The sequence below is a fragment of the Typopeltis vanoorti genome, chromosome 17 (assembly GCF_054136105.1).
Source record: "Typopeltis vanoorti isolate ZY-2024b chromosome 17, IOZ_Tvanoo_1.0, whole genome shotgun sequence".
Classification (NCBI taxonomy): Eukaryota; Metazoa; Arthropoda; class Arachnida; order Uropygi; family Thelyphonidae; genus Typopeltis; species Typopeltis vanoorti.
Window position 1 is genome coordinate 73,638,697 of NC_143565.1, and position 11,140 is coordinate 73,649,836.

General features: G+C 34.7%; 1 protein-coding gene across 1 annotated transcript in view; it reads right to left on the reverse strand.

Annotated features, from left to right (window-relative positions):
* LOC150097490 (cell adhesion molecule Dscam1-like) overlaps nt 1-4,888 on the reverse strand; it is a 231,674-nt gene extending 226,786 nt beyond the window's left edge. The window contains exon 1 of the mRNA XM_090407226.1: nt 4,796-4,888. Within this exon, the coding sequence (XP_090263352.1) occupies nt 4,796-4,877 (82 nt within the window). The 5' untranslated portion in view covers nt 4,878-4,888. The remainder of the gene's footprint in view (nt 1-4,795) is intronic.
* Nucleotides 4,889-11,140: the final 6,252 nt, after the last annotated feature.

Below are 11,140 nucleotides of genomic sequence, written 5' to 3' on the forward strand. Positions count from 1 at the left end.
ATGGAGGGCGACAGTAGCGCTCTTTGTGTCGATTCCTGTTATTAATGATGGCGGATAGATGAGGTAGTACGCCAAAATCTATACTGCCGGTTTGGTTACAGTTATCCGAATTCTACAGAACATTTTGCGCTGGCACGAAAATCCCTTGGATTTAAAAACTGGGATTTGTGAATCAGTCCGGCTTTCTTCCATGGATAAGGTGGTCTTTCTCCAGGGCATATTCTGAAAGTCAGCTTTTTGATTGTCCGTTATGGATATAATTGTTTAAGTTATTTTTTCCTGACCAATGTAATCCGTCCTGTCTGTCCGAATATTGAGTTTTACACTGGCGGAAGATGCTGCATCTGGGAAGGAGAGAGGGTTCTGACGACCCATGATTTATCTCAGGAAAGTAGGTATTTTGTTTAGAATTTTGTGTGCTGTTTTGATTCTGTGTTGTTTCAGAAGGAAGCTCAGTTGATCTGTTGTATCTTTGATACAAGATAAAGATATGGTATATGAATAGTCTGGTATAGATTATACCAGACTATTCATATACCATATCTTTGTATTGGTAGGAATCGACACAAAGAGCGCTACTGTCGCCCTCCATGACGTGACTATCCTTCTTATTCAGGTCATCTTTTTGTGTCTTCAGTGATGTATTGATCTTTTTAAGGAGTTTAGCAAGTTTTTTTTTCATTTTTTTTAATTATACGAATAGAACTTATTGTTTAGGTGCAGTGCTGATCTTAAAATTTTCTCTACTTTGGAGTCTATTTGAAAATTCTAAGTTTCTGGCTGGATGGTGGTGTTAAGTGTGTTGGTATCTGTCTGTGTAAGGGGACTTACGGTAAACTGAACTCATGAGAGACTTGTGCTTGCTTTGTAACTAAAGTATTCAAGAAAGCTAGAACCCCTTCCATCTCCTCTTCTAGAACGAAAGTAATTCAAGCACAGATATTGTTGTGGAAATGTAAAAAGTGAGAGCCTGTTGGCCATGCTACCAAATAGCAAAAACATCGGCTATATATCTCGACCATATATTGGGGTTGATGGAATCCACCATGTTAACGTATACATGAAATTGCTTGAATCTTGGCGGGGGGGGGACACATTGCTGAACATTTGTTTAGAGCTAATTGAAAAACTGAAAACCACGATTTAAGACAGTGCTTAAAAAGTTCGCAAAAGCCACAGGCGTAAATCTCCAGGTGTCTACGATATACCCTGCCAGCATGACACTCAGCATTTCCGACAGAGAGGATAGACTACCTTGATCAGGAAAAAAGAACATAAAAATACTTCCGGAATGGTCAGCCAAAAAGTGGACTATCACAACATGCCTTAGAGAAAAAGAACATCAAATGGAAGAAAGCCAGGCTACTCCACTAGTTTAAATCAGAAAGACTGCTCCTGGAAGCTGTACAGGTTCTACAGAATCCGGGTAATTGTAACAAAACGGACGGTATGATCTTGCATAGATTTTGGTGAAAACTGTTTTTATCGCCAAATATTTTGGCGAAAAATTTCTGTTATTTATGATGACGGGCAGATAGGGCGGCTCGTCATCATAAATAACAGAAATCAGCACAAAAGAACATCACCTGTTATACAGGTGATGTTGTTTTGTGTTTTCACCGAGTATGTATTGTTAAAGTGCCCTTGATAATGCTAGTTCGTGCTAGCGAAACGTCGGCTTATAAATAATCGATTTCAGTCAGCAGTCAGTTAGTCGACATGAATCATAGCAACAAATACGAAAATTGAACATGGAAATATCTACGGCAGTTTTTGATGAATAATAATATGGTTGGTAAAACATAAAATAACTTTCTAAACTTCTCATTGTCCTTAGGCCATTATTGGAACAGGCTGTTTTTTTTTTTTTTTTTTTTTTTTACTTCTCTGTAATTCAAATTCATCTCTTTGTTGTCTGTTTTATTTATCCATGCGTAACTTGAAAATCTTGAAAAAAAAATTAGATGATATTCTATAATTTCTATATAATTTTGACAACCCATTCTCACCTATAAGTGGCAACTAATATGCCTGCTGCTGTTTAGTTCGATTTTAAATTTCTTTAGTATTCATCTAGAAATCAAATCTCTAACCCGGATCTTTTGTTTCCGTTCTAAAATCCGCATTTGTTGATACGAAATTTATATCTGCAATAATAACACAATTAATCACAATGAAGTACTTATTTGTAAGTAGAATTTAAAATGAAAACGGTGCTAACATTTTTTGGAAGGTGAAAACTCCAACTACAGTATCAACACACGTATCCGTTTTAGTGGCTTAAGTTATTACCACCGTATAAATCTAATAAGTTTCGGATTTCTTTTAATTTTGTACAAATACAGATAACTGCAAAACCATTGTGTGTATGTCTTGTTAAAAAAAAAAAAAAAAAATCAGCTAACGCCTATGTTGTTTCTGTTTAATTTCTTAATAGTGTATACCTTTATACTTGGGAAATACTGGCATTTAATTGTTTTAAAAAGCTTAGAATCACTAAATTGCTGTGGAAACATTAAAAATTCTTTTGTTTTACAGCTGCAAGCAGAAAATGAAAAAAAAAATTAGACTAATTATGAATAATTGCACACGTTTGTAAAACGAATTTTTAGCATTTAAACTTCTAAATGGTAAGTAAATAAAATGGTTATAAATGCAGTCTTTATATAAATTAAGGGGATAAAAATCCCTTATTATTTTACAGCCAGTATGCGAAACTCTGAGATCGAAAACTACGATCCAAGCGTAAGTGAACACCTGGTAGTACAACACCAAGGCAACTCGAAACAAAAGTGGAGCAAGCTCCCTTTCTTCGGCATGAAACGCTTAGATTGTAGTTTTCGATCTCAGAGTTTCGCATACTGGCTGTAAAATAATAAGGGATTTTTATCCCCTTAATTTAATCAAATTCACCAGAAAAAATAGCCATTTGGTTTTTAATCTACAGTCTTTATATATTATTTTTAAAAAATTACTAAAAAATTAAATAAGGATTTTATATCTAAAGTTTACCATTTACACCATATTAAAATAAATAAACATTATTCATAAGTTAACGTAACGTTATGTGCTGTGTTTGACTTCTGTTCCATATGATAAACTAGGTTCTTGTACGTTCTGGTTATTTTATATTTTATCTGAAATGAGAATTTTAACAAGTTTCTTTCTCAGGTACGAGAAAATTTCTCCATTTTCTAAATGTTTGTTGCACGTTTCAAAATGTAACACATAATAAATCACGTAAACTTTTAAAATTTAATTCACTAAAAATTTTGCTGAGTACATGACGAATGACTTGGTATTCTCAAGGGGTTAGAACTGTAATCTTAACTTTATTTCTAGAAAAAAGTATAACACTTACTATTATGTATTACCATCAAGGATCAAAAATGAAAAATATTTTACCCTTAACTATCCCCCTTTCGTTGTAACTCAGAAATGATCGCATATGCAGCAGCGAGTTCAATAACACTTGACGTACTCTAACTGCTGCTTATTCTAACACAATACAACAAGTTCCTTTTATATTACTAAGTGGAAATACTAACATAATAACGAAAGAACCCATTCTCTGGACCGTCAATGACTATCTCTCATGAAGGTAATTCATTACTACCATTTACAACATACAGGTAGAACCGAACAAAAAAAGAAAAAAAAAGTCGGCGAAATTAATGGTGGTAGGCAGAAGGTTAATCGAGAACTAATGTTCTTGATTCAGCAAAAAGTATTGGTGGCAACAGCTGTTTCCCACACACTGCAGATGAATTGTGGATATTCTCTTAATTACTTTCTGTTGGTGATCTGTACTCTAATTATGAGTCGCCACAGGTAGATTGCAGAGTGGGAGAGAGAGAGAGAGAGAGAGGAAATAAATAATTATTTTCATACCAAAGCAGCATTTTGCAAAAACGTGTTTAATGTAAACTTACTCATTCGAACCATATCTGCCGTCAGTTAAGAAATAATTACTTATAAATTACTTTAGAACTAACATTAAAAGAAAATTACAACTTTATCAGCGAAAGTTAAAATTTTATAATTTTCTCTGACGAAGCACATTTTTTAAAGAAAAGTAGCCCTTAAATATTCTTAAAATAGCACTCTTGAAAGTAACGAGCCATCTTTTAAAGAAACAAAATTTGCAACTCATAGAACTGAAACATTTAGAAAGAAAAAAGCATAATTGATATATAACACGTATTTATATTTTTAGAATGTAACATAACCAAACGACTTCTCTATTTCATTGTTAGTTTTTAAATTCTTGAAATCTAAATTTATTGTTAACACTATTAAGCATAATCCTTAATATTAATTGAAACTATATGAAATTCAAATAGTAATTTATAATTCTAACAAAAACGTCAATTTGTACTATTTATGCATTGAATTTTAGCATTATTTTACACGGTGAAAAACGTGCGTGCATTTTATCGATTTTAGTTTGTTTACGTGCAGAAAAGTAATCACGCTGTAGAGTTTTGTTTACATCTGCATCATTTTTAAACTGCAAGAGAGAAAGGAAACCGTTTGGAATATCGCGTAACTATCATTGTACCTTCTGCATTCTTTATTAAGGAGTATAGTATACACAAATAAACTAATTAAAGATGTTTACCATTTTTAAGTTAAGAAATTAATCATATATAACTCGGTTATCATGAAACGACTTTTGCATTCCATAAACACCGGAAATACTTGGGGATGCGTGCAATCCACGTGTATCTCTGAAATGGTGACACGCCACGTTAGATGAAGAAACGAGCCAAAAAAAAAAAAAAAAAACACTTACATGTTCTAGTGTGCGTCACTACATCGAGGACTAAAGAGAGTACGATTGCTTGAAACATCGCGGCGGATCTTACGGCGTTCATTGTCGTCACACTTCCTGCCCAAAGCCTTCGTGCACCCACCGAAAACTGTATCCGTTATCCTCTGAATCACACAGCCGAGCACCACCACCTCTGTGTACTGTGGGGAAGACCGCTCCTGCTGTGGTTAACCAAATAGAAGTGGCGCATGCGCGCTGAGAAAATCCCCACGTGCTCTCTTAGTACGCTGCGCAGCCATTGTTTTCACTTTCCTTTAAAAAGAAGTGCTCAAGACCGATAGGCTGAGAACCAGCCGCTTCTCTAAGAGCAGAAGTGCGAAGAATGGGACACTGCTGAAAACAATGAGGAATTTAATGAGAGATTAGTAATTAATTATAATTCAATAGGTTTGTTAGCAGCTGATATTATAAACAAAAAAGACACTTTATTTATTATTAAGCGATGTTTTCTTTCGTAACTGTAGCCGAATTCGTGGTTTCTATAGCAACAAGTTCTTGAATCACTTCCGTTACTTTTTTTATTGTAACAAAATTATGCAAATCACTCAGCGACACGACAATCCTCACATACCGTGTGCATCATTCCAACGAACGGAAGTAGGATGCGCCGAGCAATAAGCTCAACGTATCAGGAGCTGCACGCCGAAATATTTCCAATGCATTTCGGTGAATAACGAGTATAATAAGCATAAACTAAGTGCATTTAGAGAATCGTATTTAAGTTTGAAACACCCTCTACCTTTCATAAGCAATCTTTTGACACCTTCGTTTAACTGAAGTTAAAATGAGATCTAGAGCGAACAGAAATCAAGATACATTTCTTAGCTGTGAATTGGATGAATGAAATGAGGCGTGCTTGAAATGTATTTAAGAAAAAAGGTCGTGTTACCAGCAAAATGTAATATTGCTAAGAAGTAAAGTAATAGGAGCCTATGGAGACACAAGCGCGCGTACGCACGCATGCACGCAGTTCTTCAAAAACTGGTATAGGCATTCATTGAAATCCGTGCAGATTTGTTTTGTTCTAAAATATCGATAAAGGTGAGAAGCCCAATACGCGAACGATAATATTAGGAATATTTTACTGCACAAACAAGTTAATAACCTTTTGTACAATGAATATGACACTTATTTTGGCAATCACAATCATAGAATCATAGACGATAACTAAAAACCTCATTAGGCGCCACTCACTTTACAGCACTTATAAACTGAAGTTTCTATTGTAATATGCTCGAAGCATATTAGACGATCCATTAGTAAAACTGAACCGTAATATAATAAAAGATTATTATTGATTACAGTGCGATAAGCAAGGCGATTAATAATCTTAATTAACGTTAATAGTCTTTGCTTATCCGTTTCTTCCGTTGTTCGATACTTCGATGCAAATTTAAAAATCAAGCATTCTTGCATGTATCGCTAAAGCCATCAACCTTAATTCCCCAAGTCTCAAATGGAGGTAGGGGTTTTTTTTCATACTGAAACTCAGGTTGGTTTTTCGTCTCCCAGAACAGGACTGAAAGGAAAAAAAAAAAACCAAACATACCTATATCTACAATTATCAATATTTATATACACTTATGAATCAAAACATTATGATCACGTTCTTCCTGGCATGTTGGTTCTCCTTTCATCGAGAAATTCGCTTGCACCGGTCTTGTAATCGACTCCAATGGACCCCATTAATTAGATCACGGAATGTGTCCTGAAGTATTGTAAACCAACTAGAAAGAATACTTTCCAGGATTCAGCGAACCAGCAAGGATTGACACCCACCAGGGGATGCCGCTTTCCACATGATCCCACAAATGTTCAATGGGAATAATATCTGGAGATTAAGATGGCTAGAAAAGCAATCATTGTACAATGCTTGTACACCATGTCAGCCTTGTGATTGGGCATTGTCTTTTCGGAAAAGAACAGGTCAATAGGGCCACATTGTCACCAGGAATGACAATATCTTATTACCGGCTAACCGTGCAGTCTTTTGGCTAGAAAACCGTCTGGGTGGTCTTAATGTTTTGACTGATTAATTCATTTTATTTATATTTATAGTTAATTTTCGGCGCAGAGATAGAGAGAGAGAGAGAGACAGAGAGAGAGAGCGCTAAACTATCATTCGTTCATTCTTACATTCTTTACAGAGTAACATGCAGGAAATTATCTACTCATGGAGGAAACATGTAGGCCGTTTTGTCAACTAGTAAACGCAGGCAGAACAGACTGTTGCCATAGTAACAAGGTTACATTCATCTTGGTCGAATCTAATCGGTAAGAAACTTTTATCTCATAAATTTATTATTATTATTATTATTATTATTATTATTATTATTATTATTATTATTATTATTATAAAACATTGAAAGGGTATTATTAAAGATGGTTACAAAATCAAATATCCTATGAATTGACATTACAACATTGCTGGTTGTATAGAGGACTTCTAATGTAAATACTCAACAGCTTTCCATGCTTCTGTTCGTTTTGTAAGCAAGAACAGGTACTACTGTTATGTTATGTTATGTTATGTTATGTTATGTTATGTTATGCGAAAATGCTTATCCATATGATGTAGAATGTATTCACCATCTTAAATCTGCAGATCATACTGAATGGCTGATACAGTATTTTCCAATTGGCTACTAACCAGTCGCTGATCGTATTGATTCATCATGTCAGGAGAGAAAGCTAAATTCATCCGTAATAATGTCTGCACCACTCACAATCCACATTTATGCTCAGAAACGAATCCTCGTGCGACTGCGGAAGGTCATTTATAACATCGATTCAGCTGATATGTGGTGTGCATCCTTTAACGTCAGTTTATTGGTACATTTATCTGCCATCTCTGCAAGACGAGTGCCGCTGTTGTTAGATGGCGTACCTTTGGCTACACAGCCAAAAGTAAACCATCTAACATGTGCACTTCAAAAAAAGATGGAGCTTTCCACATTTCTCATCCAAGAAAAGAATGCAGTCAGCGCATTGTGATGGCTATTGGATCGGTCTTGGTTTAATAGAAAATTGGCTATTTAAGGAGCGCAGCCTAAATCCATTGATTTTTTTTTCTTGAATAGGTAGATTTTCCGAATTTTTGTATTATGTAAGCCATTTAAGAGATAAGACCTAATGAACCTAAAATAGACCAATATGAGTTATATCAACTTCTTACACAGAATAGGAAGATAGTATATTTTACAACCTATTGCGAACATGAATTGTAAATTCTTCAATAAATCCTTTATAAGGTATATGTTTGCTTATTCTTATTTCTCACCCCGAAAATCCTATAGCCATTATTTTTAAACATTTCGCAGTTTATTATTGGAGCTATCTGCATGGCACGATTTTCTATTTAACTGGAAAACAGGAATCTACTATACGCTAGCGAAAATATGCACCTTCTTCCGGAACTCAACAGTAAGGTCGTCACACCAGTGCACCTGATCAATATATAAACACGTAACTTCTGATATTTCTATTTATTCTCTTAATATTAAATTCTCTCTCTCTCTTTCTCTCTGGAGTTCATCAATTTCTTGAAATAAATATACTGTGACTGTTTTTTTTTCTTCATTACGTCCGTTTAAACATCATGCATTTCATAATTAAATACAATTCTGGTACATTGATTTATCATTATATATAAAAAAGAATATTCAAATATTATTTCTTGACCTCTAGATAATTACTTAATATTATTGCTTTACTCATGAGAGAATAGCTTCCGCTCATTATAATATAATATCATTATAATTGTTAAATTTTGAATAAAAGGAATTTTAGTAATATAATACCTTTTATTCAGATTTTACAAGTATACTAAATCCTGCTAAAATACTTGTATATCAATGAATAAACTTGGTGTAATTGTAATAGAAATAATGTGTTGTTTTTTTACTTAAATATAAAGAGCCTATAGGCTTCATTTCGGCGATATAAGCATTATTTAAATTAAGGGCCGAGTTTTCATGCCGCCAAGATCCAAATGTTCGCCGATATTAAGAGGAGATCTCACGAAATACCGGAGATGATATCGAAGTGCAGAACTAAAGTCGGACGGTAATAGAAGGAAGTAATTTCAGGGATCATTCAGAAAAGACCAGATATCTGTTCAAAGTAAGATTTTTCCCTTTGTTTAGCTAGAAATAAGAAGATTGTGACGGTGATTTAATTAAGGGACTTGTTTTATAGTGATACTTGAGCACTTTAGGCCTTATGCTGATAGTTGAGATATTTTGTTATATGTGAGAGAAGGTCTGGTTAATTTATAGTGAAACATCGTGTATTTCATGTTTTAGCTATTGCCTAAGTCTGCAGAATGTTATGTAAGATAAATCTGAGTATAACCAAGTTTAATGAGAGAAAATTATAGACACGTGGTCTTACTAGAATGGAATATGATGAGGAAGTAAATTATAAACGTAGTCATTAGTTGTGATTTGAAGCATAGAAGCTAATTTACTTAGAACTTGAAATTGACCCATTGTACATTTCATTGGTGTTAAATAAATTGTTTTCTTGTTTAATTAACTGCCTGATTTCTATTTCCAATGCACTACTCGTTAATTCGAATCTGTATGAGCCTTAAAAATAGATATTGTCACGACCTGCATAACAGCAATTTTAAGTTGATAGATTTACTTAGAATTAAGAGAGAAAAGTTCCGTGTGGTTATTCTTTGGAGGGAGATTCACCTCCCACTCACGAATTTGGTGGCGCAGCTAGAAACTAAATAAATTTTCCAAATTCAGTTGAGAATAAACACCAGTAAGTCAGACAAAGAGATTGGCTCCAGCCAGAGGCGATTTCTTTGTTCTGTAAGTTTTGCACAAGTGAGCTTTATGTTATTTGCGGTCAGAAGTATAGTAAAGGTTAAGAAGAAAGGTTTAAACGATATAACTATAGTTTTTATAAAGGCGCAGAAGACATAATATAATTGAAGATTTGATAACATAATTAAAACAAACTCCAATATTTAACAATGGCGCAGCCTACAGGATTTAATTCACGCAATTATCGGTCAAATTTGTGAATTAAAGTGAGTCAGTTTTGGTTTAGAGTCCGGCATTTATCAAAAAAAAAAAAAATTAAAAATTAAATTTTTTTGTGGAAAGTTAAGATTTTTTGGATTAATCCACAAGTATGAGTATACCTACTAGTACAGGCATGGATGACGTTGAGTTCTTTAGAACCATTAATCCCAACAATTTCCACGGTTTTCTGGATACGAAACTGACGACGTCTTAGCTTTTTTCAGCTTCGTTGAGGAATTGAGGAAAGTTGGTAGATGGACAGACTTCCAACTTCTTGTCTCACTACGGAGCAAGCTGGTCGGAAAGGCCAAAAGCTTCCTGTATTCATCCCCAATCTTTAAGGATACATTGGAATACACTAAGTTTAAAGAGACCTTAATTTCCCAGTTCTCCAGGGTAAGAAGTTTAGGCCCTAATATATGGAAATTGCAGAGATGTGCTCAAAAGATAAGAAGAATGTGAATGATTACTACAATAGGTTATTGACAATTGCCAACAGTCTGAGCGTCTCTAATGAGGATAAACCTCACCTCGACTGGGTAGTGTTTCATCAATTTAGGCTAGGGGTAAAACAAGATTTGAAGGAGACTGCCTATAAGAAAAAAATCACGAATCTTGAGGAATGTTTCCTTGCCGTAAAAGAGAAGGAACAGATGCTCGGAGACATTCGTCCTGCATCTAATGCCAGCTATGTTAACATGATTAAAGAAGCGAAAGTAAGAATGAAAAGTAATCAAGCACATGTAAGGGCAAGGATCAAAAGGATACACAAGGAAGAGAAAGATCAGTCAACGTTAATCAAGTGACTGAAAATGAATTGCACATCCCGAAACAAATAGGGCTAACAAACATAGAAGTAGGTTCCTTAATAAAACAAGAAGTTGAACGGTTTCATCAGCCCTTAGTGGACCGTCTTGATGCTGTACTGAATCAACTGGCGGCAGTAACAGTATTTAACTGTACCTCAAACAGAGATGACTAATGAAATAATACGACAAAAATTCGAAAGACTACAACAGCCGATGATGGATCATCTTGATGCTGTTATGCAGAAGTTGGCGGCAGTAACAGCAAAGACCTCCGAAGTATCTCTACCTCAATCCGAGAGAAATAATGAACAAGGAGACAGAAAGGGAAGCCTACCAGATGTTTCAATTGCAACAAGATTGGGCACATAGCTTGCAACTGCTTTAGTAACAGGAGACCCTCCGTGAGAAACAATAGAAATGACTCGAGGTTTGGGCACACTCCTCATAAATATGAAGGT